Source organism: Macaca thibetana, chromosome 20 (genome assembly GCF_024542745.1).
Source record: "Macaca thibetana thibetana isolate TM-01 chromosome 20, ASM2454274v1, whole genome shotgun sequence".
NCBI classification, from domain to species: Eukaryota; Metazoa; Chordata; class Mammalia; order Primates; family Cercopithecidae; genus Macaca; species Macaca thibetana.
In genome coordinates, this window is record NC_065597.1 from 27,288,730 (window position 1) to 27,306,083 (window position 17,354).

A 17,354-nucleotide genomic window follows, 5' to 3' on the forward strand; every position below is an offset into this window, starting at 1 on the left:
AGCATTGTGGGGAGGCTGAAGGGGAGGAAGAGGGAAGCCAGGGCATTTCTCCCCACCTCTCTGGACAGGTCTCTCCTTGGATGGGGTTTCCCAGGGGCCATGTACCCTCCATGGCCCCAGCTTTACCGGGCAGGCTGCCAGCTTCCTCCTGTAGCCCTAGATCCTGGCTGGTAGAAATGCCCCCTCCTCTGTTTGTTGCTCACCCTGCAGATGGGGTAGCACTTCTTGCCATTCATCTCTGGGTTGCCTTGTCACCCCTTTTGTGGTTTCTTGGCCCTTCTCTTCCTTGTATAGCCAATTCTCTGCATCTCCTCTGTTTTCAACATCCAAGGTTGTTTCCATTTTCCCACTGATTAATAAAAAACCTGTGCCTTTGTTATTAGAAGAATGAAAATATAGGCCAGGTGCAGTGGCTCATACCCATAATCCCAGCACTTTGGGAGGTCAAGCGGGGGGTGGATCATCTGAGGTCAGGAGTTCGAGACCAGCCTGGCCAACACAGTGAAACCCTGTCTCTCCTAAAAATATAAAAATTAGCCGGGCGTGGTGGTGGGAGCCTGTAATCCCAGCTACTTGGGAGGGTGAGGCAGGAGAATCGCTTGAACCCGGGAGGTGGAGGTTGCAGTGGGCTGAGATCGTGCCACTGCACTCCAGCCTAGGTGACAAGAGCAAAACTCCATCTGAAAAATAAATAAATAAAATAAAAAATAAGCGTTAGAGAAACCACGGGAAGCCGGTTCTTGAGGAAGGGGAGAGGCTGAGCAGGTGCGTGGGCCTGGGCGGGGGCTGTCACCTTTCCCACAGGCCTGCTGTGTGTGAGCCCTGCATGCCTGGCCAGGCAGCGGCTGGGAGCTTGAGTTCCAGATTTATGCGCCCATCACACTGTGATTTATTATCGGACAGCTTGTTTTTGCAAGCAATAGATTTATTTGCACCAGGAGCTGCATAATAAGGATCAAGGACTCTTTCTTTCTCTTTTATTTTTTTAAACTCCTGCCATGCTAACGTGTTCCCCAAGGTCCCTGCCAGGAAGGGCATCAGAGAGCTCAGTGTGCTCTGCTGTCCCATGGATCACTCCAAGCTGTCACTGACCTCCAGGAAGGAAGAAGGAGGGGTTCCATGAGGAGTCTCCATGCAGGTCGTGACAGTGCGGTCCATGGTTGAATGGCATCAAGTTGAGCTCCTGATCTCTCTTGGGTGGGCTCCTGGCTCTGGATGGCTGTGGATCATCAGGCAGGTCAGTGTCCTCAGCTCTTAGGTAACAAGGGATATTCCCAGAAAAAGATGGCTCAGCTCAAGCTGAGGCTTCCCTTCCCTGCCAGGGCAGCTCTGTCACTGTTCTCCGGAAAGCAGGTTGGCCAGGTGCATAAGTGGACCTGGGTTCACATCCCAGTCCCACTGGGTGGAATCAGGCAGTGTCTTCACCTCTCAGCCTCGGTTTTCTCTTCTGTTAAGTGGGGACACAATAGTAATATGTACCTCAAAGGGCTGGAAAGAGGATTAAGGAGAGACCTACAGGGTAGGGCACACAGTAGTTGCTCATGAAATATGAGTCACTTCACTCCCTTTTCCCTTTTCCCTTCTGCTTTCACAGCTGCTCGTCAGTCCGGCTGGATGAGAACGTGGTGTGTATCAGTCAGGATGTATTTGGTGGTTGGCAACAAAAAGCTCAACTCAACTAGCTTAACCCTAAAGAAGATTAGTTTGTCCCATGTAGCAAGAAGTCCAGAGGTAGGCTGGCTCCGAGACTGACTAAATTCAACAGCTCAGCGATGTCACCAAGGACTCAGGGTCGTCCCCCCGCCCCCCGGCTTGTCCCCCCACTGCCAAACACCATCATTTCAGTGTTGGTCTCACACTCTGGCTTTCCTCACAGTCACAGAGTGGCTGCTGCAGATCTGGGCATCGTATCCCTACTGAGTAAAGTCCAGATGTGCACCTGAACCATCACTTTCCTGCATCTCTGAGATATGAGGACCACTTTCCCAGAAGCTGCTAACCTGACATCCCTCCCACCTCATTGGTCCAAATCGGACGACAGACTGATTCCTGAACCAATCACCAATAAGAGGGGGAAGGAATACCTGGTTGGCTGTTGGGATATCAGCTGCCATCACCACTAAGGAGGGGCTGGCTTTGAAACCCTGCTGCCATTGCCCTTCAATTTCTCCACTCATCTCTGGATCCAGCAAGAGCCTTCCTGCCCCTCAAGACCCTCATGAGTTTCCAGTCCAGCAGGTATTAGGACCAGGGGCAGGTGTCCGGGAAATTCCTTCCACCACGGCCTCCACTTACGTGACTGGCCAGCTTCCTCTCCTCTGTGGGTTTAGAAGTCACCCCCTGGACACCGCTCCTTCACGCCCTGTCTTAAGGGGGTTTTCCAATTCCCTAACATGTCTCAAGTCACTTTCCCAGGCTTTCTTAGGCTTTTGTGTCCTTACAGCATCGGTCTTCATGATCTTTGCCTTCCGACTGATGGCCCCCTTCATGACGGAGGGATCCCACTCACATTTTGTCCAGGTCACCTCGCCTACCAGGACCCCTACCCCTCATCACCAGGGCCCGCCGTGGGGCATCCCCAGAAACACAGGTGGAACTGGTGTGTAGGAAGGTGGGAAGCAGTTACTTTTCTGGAAAGTTGGTGTCCTCTGGGAAGAGCTTGTGAAATTGCAAGCCCACCTCCTGGGAGACGCATCAGCACAGGGGGATGGTCTGACATCCAGCTTTTCTGGACTTAGAGTTGGTTATTTGTTAATGACGTTCCTGGCAAGTGACAGCTTTGAATGGTTCTGTCTGGATCAGCTTTTATGAAGCCAACACTAACATCTTCCTGGATTGTCTGACTTTGACCCACTGCAGAGGACCTTGAGCCCCCAACCAGCCCACCACAGCGGGGTGGGGAGGATTAGCGATGGACTGACAGAAGTGATGACATTGGGGGGCTGACACTTAGTTTTCCTGCCCTGACTTGGGGTGTGGGGCGTGGAGTCCTCAAATCAGTTTCTGCTAGCCAGGTCCTTTTACTTTCTACCTTATTTTTCATTGAAGTAAAACTCAAAAAGTTACTCATTGTAAGCTGGGCACCATGGTTCCCACCTGTAATCCCAGCACTTTGGGAAGCCAAGGCGGGCGGATCACTGGAGGCCAGGGGTTTGAGACGAGCCTGGCCAACATGGCAAAACCCCATCTCTACTAAAAATACAAAAATTAGCCAGGTGTGGTGGCGCGTGCCTGTCATCCCAGCTACCCAGGAGGCTGAGGTAGGAGAATCGCTTGCGACCGGGATGGGGAAGCTGCAGTAAGCCGAGATCATAGCACTGCACTCCAGCCTTGGCGAGACAGAGCGAGACTCCATCTCCAAAACAAAAAGTTCGCTGTTGGAAAGTGTAAAATTCAATGGCATTTAGTACATTTGCAATGTTGTGCTGCTGCAGATGCGGGGGCCAGGCCAACCAGGTCTGGGAAGTGGATGACCCTCAGGTTGCTGGGTGTCTGAGGAGGTCCCTGCAAAGTCAGGGCAGGAGCGCCCACGCATGCATTCGGTGAACATTCTCTGAGCTACTGTGTGTGCTAGGTGCACGGTAGATGAGAAGGAAAACAAAAACAAGAAAAAAAGACTCAGTCCCTGTCCTTAGGGTGCCTACCGTCCCGTGGCAGAGTCAGGCACTGACAGACAAAAATGTCACTTCCACCTTCGGGGTTGCACAGGTGCTGTCAAGCAGTGGGACAAGGGGCTAGGAAAGTCTTTTCTAGGGGAACTGAGCTGGCCTGGAGATCAGGGAACATTTCCAGGAGAAAGGGACCAACTGTCTTGCTAAGGGCTGAGATATGTGAAAGTTTTAACAATTTTTTCAGCAAAGAAAACAGGGAAGAGTGCCCTGGGGAGTGAGAACGGTATACACAAAGGCTGTGTGGCGAAGAGTGCATGGTGAGTAGGCACACGGAGAGGGTCATTGTGCTGGGCTGGGAGGAGGGAGAGGGAGCACCGAGCGGGTGGGGGCAGGTTGGGGAGAGGCCAGATTTGTTGGGCCTCCTGGCCCTGGCTGCTTAGTAGAATCATGGGTGAGCTTTGGAACTAACCGGTTGGGATGTAACTGAGTCGGATTCTGATTCACTCGGTGTGGGGTGAACCCGGCTGTGGGTGTTGTTGAAACGCACCTGCTGCAGGTGATGTCAGTGTGCAGCCGGGCTGAAAAAGGCTGCGTCTTTCAAGGCCTTTGTCCTAAGAAGGCAGGGGCAAGGTTTTCAGCGTGGGAGGTGGGAGAGTGGGGGTGGGTCTCGCAATCAGATTTGCTTTTGGAGGAAAAATGAAAACAAATGACTGAGCCACAAGCCCTACTTTAGGGGTCGTCCAGGTCCTGAGCTTAAAATCAATAGAAGAGCAGCAGAGGCCCAGCCCCTGCAGCTGGAACGGGCTGCGTCTGCTGAAGTTCTGGGCCTGGGTTTGGTCGGGGGAAGGGTGGCAAGGCCAGCTGGGCTTTTGGACTCACGCACTCCTGGTTTCCCGGCGTCCTACTGCTTGAAGGACGACCATGTTTTCCTGCAGCAACCCCACATGGCAGAATGAAGCATGGGAGGCCGTGCTGACCCGAGCCCAGGGCTCAGTTTCTGGGTGGCCTGGCTCTGGGTGGGGCGCCCTGTGGGGGCGGGAGAGGGAGAAGAGCAGGCTCTTTGGAGTGTGAGGAAGCGACTCGGAGTCCCCTGCCTGGGAGGACTGTGTGGGAAGGGGGAGAGGACCATAAGTGAAGGTCAGTAACAGGGCAGCAGGGATGAAGTGGGGTCGAGGTCTGGCTCTCTAAGAAGGCAGCCCCAGGGAACATCTGTTTCCATTCACAGCTGGGAGCGGGGCTGGGCGGGGCCCGCCTAAAGGCCAGTTGTGCAATGGGAGGGGCCTTTCCCATATCCCTGCTCCCTGCTCTTTGCGAAGGCCACAGTGAGGAGGGAACCGCTGTGAATTAGGCACCTCCTAAGTGCTGAGGGCCTTTGGGCTGATCTACACTGTCTCCTTTAATTTTCCTGACTTCCTGGCTCAGAGAGTGTGAAGGCTGGCCTCAAGTCACACAGCACAGTGGTTGGATCCAGGGCTGATTCCTCTCAGAGACACAGCAGGCACAGTGTCCAGGGTCCGTGAGACTTGGAGGGGCCCGGGAAGGTGTTTTAATTTTTCTAAAATAGGGCGGAAAAAAAGAATATAATCCAGCTTGTATTATTCATCTTTTAAATCAATGCACCTGTAAAAGATGATTGTGAATGTATTTTTTTCAGTAGAGAAAGGGGCCTGCAAAGGCAGAAGCGCTAGGGCTGGTCACCTAATGTGCCTCTGTTTGGATGGTGCCATCCTACCACTCAAGCAAGGCCCAAACCTAGGGTCTGCCGGCCTCTTCCTTCCTCTCCTCCCCATGGCCAGCGGGCTCTAGCCCTTCTCTTGCCTTCGGCTCCATGATCCCTCCAGCTAGGTCAAATCCCTTACTCTGTGCCCGTACTGCACCTGACCTTCCTATAATAAGCGTATCATGTAAGGGTTTCAAGCACAGGTTCTGAACACCAGTGTCTGGGTTCGAATCCAGCTCTGCCACTGATGAACTGTGCTCAGTTGACAAATTCTTAATCTCTCTGACTCTCATCCCTTGTCTGTAAAGTGCGGATGGTAGGAGAACCTACTTATCAGAGTTTTGATGGATGAATGGTGACTGTTTTAAAACCACTTGATTGTTAATCTAAGACTCAGTTTCCTTATCTGTATAATGGGGGTGATGATAGTGCTCACCTAGAAGAGTTGTCATAGGTTAAATGAGTGAATGTTCTTATTTTGTTATATTTATTTATTTTTTGAGACAGAGTCTTGCTTTGTTGCCCAGACTGGAGTGCGGTGGCACAATCTTGGCTCACTGCAACCTCTGCCTCCTGGGTTCAAGTGATTCTCCTGCCTCAGCCTCCTGAGTAGCTAGGACTACAGGCGCGCACCACCACACCTGGCTAATTTTTGTATTTTTAGTAGAGAGGGGGTTTCACCATGCTGGTCAGGCTGGTCTTGAACTCCTGGCCTCATGTGTTCTGCTCCCCTCAGCCTCCTAAAGTGCTGGGATTACAGGCATGAGCCACCATGCCCGGCTAGAGTGATTATTTTTAAAGCCCTCAAAACCATGTGTGGCACGAAATGGTACCATCTGAGTGATTATTAAAAATACTGATTAATATCTGGCTCCTCCGTGTGGCAGTGAGCCTTAGAGGGGCTGTGGCTGGGCCTGGTTTTACTCTCCTTGGTGTCCTCAGGCATGACACATAGTAAGTACTCACATACTTGAATGAATGAATGGGTGTACTCTGCTCCGCCTCCTCGTGCCGGTATGTTTCTCTCTGCTGGAAGTCATTCACATTTTAGTGTGAAGTGTGAATTAATGCTGCCTGTCCCCTTTGCATGATCTGATCACTATGGAAAAAAGGTTCTATCTCCCTGGGAAAGGAATGTGAGGCCTCAGTGACCAGGTCGGGGCATTTTATTGGCAGTAAGGATGTTTTCCTGGACTCTACACCTAGGAGCATGTCCTCTGCCTCCTTAAAGCAAGGCATCGAAGCACTTGTGCCCTTTATATTTTTAAAGATAACAACCAGGCACGGTGGCTCACACCTGTAATCCCAGCACTTTGGGAGGCCAAGGTGGGCGGATCACCTGAGGTCGGGAGTTCGAGACCAGCCTGACCAACATGGAGAAATCCTATCTCTACTAAAAATACAAAATTAGCCAGGCTTGGTGGCACTTGCCTGTAATCCCTGCTACTTGGGAGACTGAGGCAGGAGAATCGCTTGAACCCAGTAGGCGGAGGTTGTGGTAAGCTGAGATCATGCCATTGCACTCTAGCCTGGGCAACAGAGTGAGATTCTGTCTCAAAAATCATAATAATAAAAATAAAATAAAACAAATAAATAAATAAATATAACATTTTCCTCCTTTTTCTGAGGGACAGAAGCCTTTGGCCGGCAGCACAGGTCAGACCCCAGCTCAGAGGAGACGAGAGGCCCAGCCAGTTCCAAGGCCTTCCCAGAGGAAACCTCGCCCACAGATCCGCAGGAAGTTGCAGTAATGAGTTGGTGAGTCCCCAGGAGGACTGCCCGCTAAGTTGGGATCAAGTTCAGGCTGCCAGAGCTCAGATAAACTAGAAGGGCCTCTGCCACTTGGGACATAAAGTTCTGAGCCTGGCGGGAAGCCGGGAAGGGGTGGTGGCCCTGAAATCATGATGGCACGCAAGCCCTGGGGAGCAACCTCAGGCCCCAGCTGGGAGCATCCAGCCCGGCTGTCAGGCTGCAGTCCTGCCTTGTCGCTGATCAAAGGAAAGCAGTTGGTTTCCCTGGCAGATTTGTTCTGTGTTTATTTCTCCTCTTGGAGCTTTTCTCCTCGCACACAAGACCTGCAGTACTGCTGTGTTCTCCGAGTAGTAGTTACCTTTCTTGTGTCAAAGGCTTCAGGAGGTGGTTTTATAAGTTAATGTTTGCAAGAAATTAACTGAAGAGTCACTGCTCGGCATCCTGGGTCCCTGTCGTCTGAACACCGCTGCGGAGTGGATAGCTCAATTGAAGGACATTTATTGAGTGCCTCATGTGTGCCAAGCCCTGTGTATATTGAGGAAAGCACTTTGGAGTTCAGTCACTAGCTCGGACTTTGGAAAATGCACCTAAATTCTGTGGCCTTCCATTGCTTTATAGAACAGGGATCATGCCTGACGGGGCCAGGATGATGACATTGATTCTGTCCATCGGTCTGGGACTTACTGAGGGCTGATGCCACCCAGTCCCTGTGCAAGGTGCTGGGTTGCAGGCAGTAAGAGATGCAGATACGTGACCTTGCAGAGCCTATATCCCGCTTGTGGATGTAGGACCTTCCTCTTTTTTTAAATTTTTAATTAATTATTTATTTATTTTTAACAGAGTCTGGCTCTGCCGCCCAGGCTGGAGTGCAGTGGCGCCATCTTGGCTCACTGCAACTCTACCTCCCAGGTTCAAGCAATTCTTCTGCCTCAGCCTGCCGAGTAACTGGGACTGCAGGTTCCCACCACCACACCCAGCTAATTTTTGTATTTTTCATACAGATGGGGTTTCCCCATGTTGGCCAGGCTGGTCTTGAACTCCTGACTTCAAGTGATCTGCCCACCTCAGCCTCCCAAAGTACGACCTTCCTCTTGATGCTGTAACAAATGACCATAAACTTAGTGACATGGATGGAGCTGGAGGCTTTGCTCTTAAGTGACCTAACGCAGGAACAGAAAACCAAAGGTCACATGTTCTCACTTCCAAGTGGAAGCTAAACATTGACTAAAAGTGATTGTAAAGATGGGAATGATAGACACTGGGGACCACTAGATGGGGAAGGGAGGAAAAGGGGGGATGGGCTGAAGAACCACCCATTGGGTGCTCTGCTTATGGCCTGGGTGATGGGATCATTGGGATCTGAAGCCTCAGCATCATGTAATTTACCAACTGTGAACTCAACAAGTTCACAAGTCTATGATTTCACAGTTCTGTTGATTAGAAGTCCTATCTGAGTCCCGCTGGGGTAAACTCTGGGGGTTTGCAGGGCTGTGCTCCCTCTGAGGTTCTAGAGGATCACTTCCCTTGACTTTTCCAGCTTCCAGAGGCCGCCTGCATTCCTTGGCTCTTGGTCCCTTCCTCCATCTCCAAAGCCACAGCATCCGTGTCAAATCAACTTTCCCTTGACTTCCACCCCCACCCGACTTCCACCATTCATCTCCTTCTCTGACTCTCACTCTCTACTTCCCTCTTATAACGACCCTCGTGATTACATTGGTCCCACCCAGATAATCCAGGATATTCTCCCCATCTCAAGATCTTTGATTTAATCCCTTCTGCAAAGTCCCTTTTGCCAGGCAAGGCCATATGGTCACAGATCCTAGGGATTCGGATGTGGACATCTTTTAAGGGCCCATGATTCTGACTACCACGGGGAAAGAGACAATCAGTGATAAACATAATAAGTACATTATGGAAAAAGAAAGCAGGACAAAAGGGGTTGGGAATTTACAGTGGTGTAAAAGAGACAGATGGTGATTTTAAAAGTTCAGTTGGGGTAAGCCTCATTGAGAAAGCAAAATTGGAGCACAGACTGGAAGGAATTGAGGGACCAGCTAAGCAGGTGTCTGGGGAGAGAGCAACTGGGGGGCTGTGCAAAGGCCCTGGGGTGGAAGCTGTCAAGGAAGAAGCTATAGCAGAGCGAGCATGATGAAGAGAAGTGGAGATGGTGATCTAAAGAGCCCAGCACTGTGCCAGGCATATAGGAAATGCTCACTAAAAGAGGTTCCTGTCCATGTCCCCAAGAAAGCTTCGGAGATGGACAACACTCAGCCCTGTCCTCAAAAGTTTATGGTCAAGTGAGGACAGAGGAACATGTACAACCGTCTTCTACATACTATTCATTCAACACTCACGACAACCCTGTGAGACAGGTATGCTACTCCCATGTTACAGATGAGTCACCCAAAGAACAGAGAGGGCAGGTCACTTGCCCAAGGTCATACAGCTGGGAGGTGTCAGAGCAGGTATCTACACCCAAGCAGGCTGGCTCCAGAGTCTGTGTTCTTCTTTTTTAAAATTTCAACTTTTATTACAGATTAAAGGGTATATATGTGCAGATTTGTGACATGGGTAAATTACATGCTGCTGAGCCTTGGGGTCCCAGTGCCCAACGGGTGACTCTTCAGCCCATGTCCACTTTCCCCCCTCTCCCATCTACTGGACCCCAGTGTCTGTTGTTTCCATCTTTATGTTCATATGTATGCAATGTTTCGCTCCTGCTTACAAGTGAGAACGTGTGGTGTTTGGTTTTCTGTTCCTGCATTGGGCCACTTAGGATAATGGCCTCTACCTCCATCCATTGGAGCCCTTGCTGCAAAGGGCATGATTTTGCTGTTTGTTATGGCTACACAGTATTCCATGGTGTACAGATACCACGTTTTCTTTATCCAGTCCGCTGCTGATGAGCACTTAGGTTGATTCCACGTCCTCGCCATTGTGAATAGCACTGTGTAACAAACATATGAGTGCACTTGTCTTTATGATAGAATGAATTACTGTCCTTTGGGGATTGAATCTTAGAGAGGGAGTTTGATATCTCAGACCAGCACCACTTAGTAGAAACTTAAGGCAAGCCACATGTGTAATTGTAAATTTTCTAGTAGCCATGTGAAACAGGTATGAAGCTGGGTGCAGTGGCTCATACCTGTAATCCCAGCACTTTGGGAGGCTGAGGTGGGTGTATGGCTTGAGCCCAGGAGTTCAAGATCAGCCTGGGCAACATAGTGAGACCCCATCTCAAAAAAGAAACAGGTACAGTTAATTTAATACCATACTATATTTAACCCAATATAGCATAAACATTAACAGTTGAATGCACAACCAACATAAAAACTCCTAATGAAATGTTGGCATTTTTTTTCCTGTCCCCAGCCAACAATAGATGTTAGCAAGGCTGTGGAGAAAAGGGAACGCCAAGGCAGGAGAACTGCTTGAACCCGGGTGGCAGAGGTTGTAGTGAGCTGTGATTACGCCACTGCACTCCAGCCTGGGCGACAGAGCGAGATCCACTGTGGGTGGGAAGGCAAACTAGCTCAGCCACTGTGGAATGCAGTTTGGAGATTTCTCGAAGAACTTAAAGTAGAACTACCATTCAACCCAGCAATCCCACGACTGGGAACATGCCCAAAGGACAGTAATTCATTCTGTCATAAAGACACATGCGCTCCTATGTCTTCCAAATCTGGTCTGCATTTTATTCTTATGACAGATCTCAATTCGGACCAACCGTGTTTCACAGGGAAGTACAGTCAGAGAGCAACAGCCACATCGAGCCATCAAGCAGGCAGATGAAATGTGTTATGCATGACTCTTCATTCCACAGTCTTTATTGAGTGTCTGCTTTGTACCAGGCACTGCTTAGGCATCGGCGATTCCAAAGCGAACAAACAGATCCCCAAAAGCTGCCCCCTTGGAGCTGACATCCTAGTGTGGAGACATAGACAACAAATACAGAAAGCAAAGTCAGTAAAATACAGAATCTGTCAGGTGGAGATGAGCGTGAAGAAGCATAAAACCAAGAGGGGCAGCGTGAGTCCCAGTGGTATGGAAATGGTGGTTTTCAATCCCGGGGTCAGAGAGGACCACAGCAAGAAAATGACACGTGAGCAAAAGTCTGGAGGAGGTGATGGGTGAGGAATGCCACAGCTGGGTGGAAAAGCATTCCAGGTGGAGGGCGCTGCAGGGGCACAGGGCTGGCGCCTTGCCCAGCAAGGAGGCTGAGAGAGGGCATTTAGAACCTCATCTACCCAGAGGGAGGGGAGTCATACTCTTGGCAGAAATGGGGCCACCCAGGGATTGAGAGAGAGAGAGAAAGGCAGGAAATGGGCCAAGACTGTAACATCAACCGGAAACGCCTACCTTTTAAGGGGAAGGTGGAGGAGATGGAGGATGAGCAAAAACCACTTGGGAGGCGTTGGCTGCCTTAGGAGAGTGCGAGACCCCAGGTTCCAAGGAGCAGGAAGTTTCTCAAATGGAACCTGGGCCAAGGGTGGCACTCTGCCTGGGCAACAGGGTGAGGGTAGAGGAGGCCCAAGAGGTGGTGGCGCAGAACGCACATCTCCTAACAGCAAGCATGTGCTAAGCCTAGATCGTCGCGTAAGTGCAGCTGGACCTCGTGGCAAACCTGCGGGTAGGTTCTGGCTCCTTATCCCTGTTTCACAGATGAGAAAACAGAGGCACAGAGATGGGGCAGGACCTGTTCCAGGTCGTCCTGGTAGGGGTAGCAGCTCCAAATCACCTATGTGGGTGACTCCTGGCTTCTAAATAAACAGCCTCACCCTGCAGGGAGGGGCACTGAGACTGTGTCCCAAAAAGCTCAAAGAAGAGGCAGTACAGCACCCTGGACAAGGCCCCCATAAGGGCTCAGCCAGTAGTTTCCCGATGAAGAAATGAACGAATATTCTAGAATCTAGGGTAAGGTAACGACCAGGGCTGGCCCCAGTGGGAGGCAAAGGAGGCATCTAGGGTCTAAAATGTAAAAAGACTCTCACTCTTGGGTTCCTGCATTTACAGGACTCTGATGGTGAACTTAAATTTTGCATTGCTCACTGGGCAAGTGTCTTAACCACTCTGTGCATGGGGCCCTAGACAGCACCTGCTTATAAGGCTAATAGGAGACCTAAATGCATTAAAATGCAGGAAGTGCTTCAAACATTGTCTAACCCACAGACTAGATGGTTTTTAAGTTGTTTGTTTGTTTTGTTTTGTTTTGTTTTGTTTTGTTTTGATATAGGGTCTTGCTCTGTGACCCAGGCTAGAGTACAGTGGTACGGCTCACTGCAACCTCTGCCTCCCAGGTTCAAGTGATTCTCCTGCCTCGGCCTAAGAAGTAGCTGGGATTACAGGCATGTGCCACCATGCCTGGCTAATTTTTGTATTTTTAGTAGAGACAGGGTTTCAGCATGCTGGGCAGGCTGGTCTCAAACTCCTGATCTTAAGTGTTCTGCCCGCCTTGGCCTCCCAAAGTGATCACGGCTCACTGCAGCCTCAACCTCCCAAGCTCAGGTGATCCTCCCGTCTCAGTCTCCCAAGTAGCTGGGACTACAGGTGTGCATCACCACGGCTGGCTACTGTTTTTTATTTTGTATTTTTTGTAGAGATGGGGTCTCACTATGTTGCCCAGACTGGTATTGAACTCCTGGGCTCAAGGGATCCTCTGCCTCCCTAAGTGCTAGGATTACAAGTGTGAGCCACCGCACCTGACCTACATGGACTATATGTGTTTGCTACTATTGTCATTCACCAAAAGGCTGAGAGGGGTTGATGGTACCTGCCCAGGGCATTCTTTTTTTTTTTTTTTTTTTTTTTTTGAGACGGAATCTCGCTCTGTCGCCCAGACTGGAGTACAGTGGCCGGATCTCAGCTCACTGCAAGCTCTGCCTCCCGGGTTTATGCCATTCTCCTGCCTCAGCCTCCCGAGTAGCTGGGACTACAGGCGCCTGCCACCTCGCCCGGCTAGTTTTTTGTATTTTTTAGTAGAGACGGGGTTTCACCGTGTTAGCCAGGATGGTCTCGATCTCCTGACCTCGTGATCCACCCGCCTCGGCCTCCCAAAGTGCTGGGATTACAGCCTTGAGCCACCGCGCCCAGCCTGCCCAGGGCATTCTAAAGGCTGTGCTGGCCAGGGGGTGGGGGGTGAGGGTCTCTAGGGAGGGAGGAACCGACCTTTCTCGAGCACTCACTCTGTGCAAGTGTTGGGCACGGCTGGCACCCTCTCCTGTAGCCCCACATCAACCTCATGAGGCAGGTGCTTTCACGTGCCCCTTTTACAGATGAAAGAACTGAGGACCGTGAGCAAGAGGCTTTCCAGCGTCTCACAGAGGCTGAGCTGGGATCAGGCAGCTGCGTCAAGCCTAGTGCTTGGGTCCCTTCTGCTTCACCTAGGGGGTGCCACAGCGTCTGACCTACCTGGGTTCCAGCCTCCTCTCTGCTGCTGTTGCATGACCTCAGGCAGCCCCCTCTGTTTCCTCATCTGTAAAGTGGGCATCAAAACAGTATCTGTTTTGGGGCCAGGTGCAGTGGCTCACGCCTGCAATCTCAGCACTTTGAGAGGCCGAGGCGGGCAGATCACTTAAGGTCAGGAGTTTGAGACCAGCCTGGCCAGCATGGTGAAACCCAGTCTCTACTAAAAATACAAAAATTAGTCAGGCGTGGTGGCATATGCCTGTAATCCCAGATACTTGGAAGGCCGACGCAGGAGAATCGCTTGAACCCGGGAGGCAGAGGTTGTAGTGAGCTGTGATCATGCTACTGCACTCCAGCCTGGGCGACAGAACGAGATCCATCTCAAAAAACGAAACAAAACAAAGAACCAGTATCTGTCTTGGAAGTGCTGAGAACAGACAAGGGAATATAAAGTTTGTGAAATGTTGAGCCCACTGTGCTACATTCCTGTAAAGCACACACGTGCACATGCACACACATGTGCACACACATATGCACACATGTGCAGATACACAGGCTGACAGTGACAGCACACTTCTTGTGCTCAATTTCATTTAAATCTCACAAGAAACACACGCTATGAGGAACTACCCACAGGCCCACATCAGAGAGGAGGACCCTGGGGGGTGCAAGGGTGGGAGTCGTCTCCTCACAGCCACACCCTCAGCCAGTCCCCGTCCAGCAGCCTCTTCCAAAGGAGCTTTTATGGGCAGATAGTTTGTCAGCCCAGCTTGAAATGTGAACAAGGTAACAGCCGAGCCCCCATCCATCCTGCTGCACTCCCCTGCATGTCCAGCCCCAAGCCCTGCATCAAGCACACCTCCTCGGGAGGAGACCGCCCCAGCCTGCAAGGAAGTGCTCATTATGGAGAGTGGAGAGTGACAGGCCACTCCCGGCCACGTCTCCAAGCAAGCTGGTGCCCCCTCCTCCTGCTGCCACCGCCCACTGAGCTGCCTGGACTGCAGACGCCCTGGTCGGAGCCTCTGGGGCCAGATGTTATAGGGCAAGCTAAAAATAACCGGGCAGGCCAGCCACCATCGAGGAAGGGGCATGTGCTGGATGCGGACACATGATCCGAGGGACTCTGCTGGGTGGAACTAAGGAAGTCCAGCAGGCTGTGCACGCTCCTGTCCCCACTCGCAGGCCCACGCGGCGAGGGGGCCCCTCTTCTGTGTGCGTCTGGAAGGTTGCTGCCCAGTGAGGAAATGCCTTTAACCAGCGTGGGGCCGGGCAGCCGCAGGAGGCAGATCATCCAGGCTCTGTGCCTCTCGCTACTTCTGCTCCACGCCGGCTCTGCCAAGAATATCTGGAAACGGGCATTGCCTGCGAGGCTGGCCGAGAAATCCCGTGTAAGTGCCTGGGATGGGGAGACTGGGCAGCCTCTGTGGGTGGGAGGCAGCCTTGAGGAGAGGTGATCCCTGGACACTGCCTTCTCCTGTAAGTGCTGTCCCAAAACGTGGCAGGGCAGGCGTCTTCCTATCCGTGTGTGTCTGAGTTGTGTGGTGGGCAGATGGGGTTCACCCCCCGAAAAGGACCCTTGCCTGTGAGTCAAGAGGCAAAAGACACATCACATGTGTGCAAAAGAATCGTGCCTCGCTTTTGCCTTATTACAAAAGTATACACGCTCCTGAAAGACAGCATCTAATTTCAGAGCCCCAGGACTTAAACGGAGCATTCCGTCTCCATGATCAGTACCAAATGTTTGTGAAATATACTTACGCATTCATGTGGTTGTTTATTCATTCTGCAAACAGAGTGAATACGTTCTGCTAAACAGAATTTAGCAGAAACCGCTCTGGGGAAGGCACTGTCTGGGGTCCTGTGGGTGTAAGATGAAGGAGGTACCAGCCCCCATCCTCAAGGGTGGCGTGACCGAGGTGCAGAGGCAGTTGGGTGACAAACGACGGCAGTACAAAGAGAAGGTGCGAGGCAGCGAGTGGCAAGAAACACACGCCCTGGGGCCAGCTGTCTTGGTGTGAATCGGGCTCTGCTGCTCATTAGCTGTGTGACTTCTCTCAGGCAAGCTGCTTGACATCTCTGAACCCCAGCGATCTCATCTGCAAAAGAGAGAGGGATGCACTCCTTCTCACAACTGTGTCTGGGTCGCCACCGTTTACCAGGCACTGTCCTAGGCTGTGGGGATACAGACCTCAGATCTCTGCCTGGAGAACTCACTGGGGGGCTGGGGGCAGCAGAGAATAAATGAGAGAGATCTCATTTATTAGTGTGTGCAGTTTGCGAGTGCTGAGGAAGCAATAAAGCGGGAAGGGAACTAGGAGAGAGAATGGGGTGGAGGAGCCTATCATTTTTGCTTCCTCCCGCTCCCCAGAGATCACAGATCCGCAGGGACAGAGTGAGCCAGGACACTGTCAGCACACAGAGGGATCGAGAAGGTAATGCTGGCACCCACAGCACCTGCGTGAGGATTAAATGACTCAGTAGGCAGAACGTCTTTGCAACAGAGCAAGCTGGCAGTACATCTTGGCAGCTTTCAATCAAATAATTGTGACTTTGGTTGGTGTTGCCTAACAGGGTAGCATGTAGGTTCCTTGGGGTAGGGCGGGATTCTGTTTCACTAGCGTGTGCCCCTGGTGCCTGCCATTAAGTTGGCACCTGGTACATTCTTGTGGGTGAATTATGAGCAGATGCAGTGGTAGCAGGGGATGTGTGTGCAGCTCTTCCCCAAGAGAGTCGGACAGGGTTTTCAGGGTTGGGGACATTGGACCTGGGGCTTTAAAGGATAAATAGGAGTTTGCCAGCTGGAGAAGAGGGAAGGGAGAATGATTAATGACCCCAGGCACGGTGGGGTGTCTGAAACTGTACTGAGGCAAATCTGGGCCTCCAGCGCTCATAGTCTCCATGTTGGCCACGTGCTCGTGGTGGGAGACAGGAGGCCTCCAAGAGGTGGAGAGAGTAGTAGAGTGAAATGATGAGGCACTTGGAGAAGGGAAAGCTCACGTGAGAGGGTGTAGTCACCTAAGGCTTCCTGGAGGAGGTGGAGACCCTGACTGGAGCTTGGGGAAGGATTAGGAATTAGGAGGAGGAAGGACATTCCCGGAAGAAGGCTCAGCATGAGCCGAGGCTCACAGGCAGAAGTGGTGCATCTGAGAGCTGCTTGGGAGACCAGATCTGGCCAGAGGGGAAGCAATGAGGAAGGTGAGAGTCTCTTCTCAGATTGTATTGACTCCTCTGTGCTCTTCTCTGGTGCAACAGGATGATTTAACCCTCACCTGTAGTGCTTTGGTTCTACAACCACAGAGAGATTCCCAATATGTCATCTGATTTTATCTCCACCACGTCCCAAGATGTCATAGGAGCCAGCACTGTGACATCCACATAGGACGGTCGGGGTTGATGTGCACGTGGGATTCGGGGGAGTCTCTGAAACACAGGCCTGGGTGGGCTACAGGAGCTGATTCTCTTGTAGCCACCACTGGTCAGGATGCAAGTGCTTTGAACTGGCCCCGCGCTGAACTGAAACTCCCTGGTTATCAACAGATATTGGCCTCCTTCCTTAGCGCCTAGACACAGGCGAGGTTTACGCAGAACAACTGTGCCGGCAGGGCGCGGTGGCTCACGCCTGTAATCCCAGCACTTTGGGAGGCCGAGGCAGGTGGATCACCTGAGGTCAGGAGTTCAAGACTAGCCTGACCAACATGGTGAAACCCCTTCTCTACTAAAAATACAAAATTAGCTGGGCGTGGTGGCACATGCCTGTAATCTCAGCTACTCAGAAGGCTGAGGTGGAAGAACTGCTTGAACTCAGGAGGCGGAGGTTGCAGTGAACTGAGATCGCGCCATTGCACTCCAGCCTGGTCAACAAGAGT

At 51.5% G+C, this 17,354-nt stretch overlaps 1 protein-coding gene and 1 long non-coding RNA gene across 5 annotated transcripts in view; both read left to right on the forward strand.

The window, feature by feature from the left end:
• Window positions 1-1,148: 1,148 nt before the first annotated feature.
• LOC126944372 (uncharacterized) lies at window positions 1,149-11,944 on the forward strand. Of its 2 annotated transcripts, none has more exons than XR_007722037.1 (4): window positions 1,149-1,237; window positions 3,856-3,928; window positions 6,966-7,089; window positions 10,793-11,944. It is a non-coding gene; the product is annotated as an uncharacterized LOC126944372 (long non-coding RNA). The 2 variants fall into 2 exon arrangements; XR_007722036.1 differs by lacking the exon at window positions 1,149-1,237 and adding an exon at window positions 1,843-2,238.
• A 2,098-nt stretch (window positions 11,945-14,042) lies between these two features.
• The window catches only part of WFDC1 (WAP four-disulfide core domain 1), a 33,983-nt gene continuing 30,671 nt past the window's right edge, over window positions 14,043-17,354 (forward strand). The window contains exon 1 of one of the 3 annotated variants that reach the window (XM_050772841.1): window positions 14,043-14,876. In XM_050772841.1, the coding sequence (XP_050628798.1) occupies window positions 14,733-14,876 (144 nt within the window). In that variant the 5' untranslated portion in view covers window positions 14,043-14,732. The remainder of the gene's footprint in view (window positions 14,877-17,354) is intronic. The other 2 variants (XM_050772843.1, XM_050772842.1) reach the window with 2 other exon arrangements.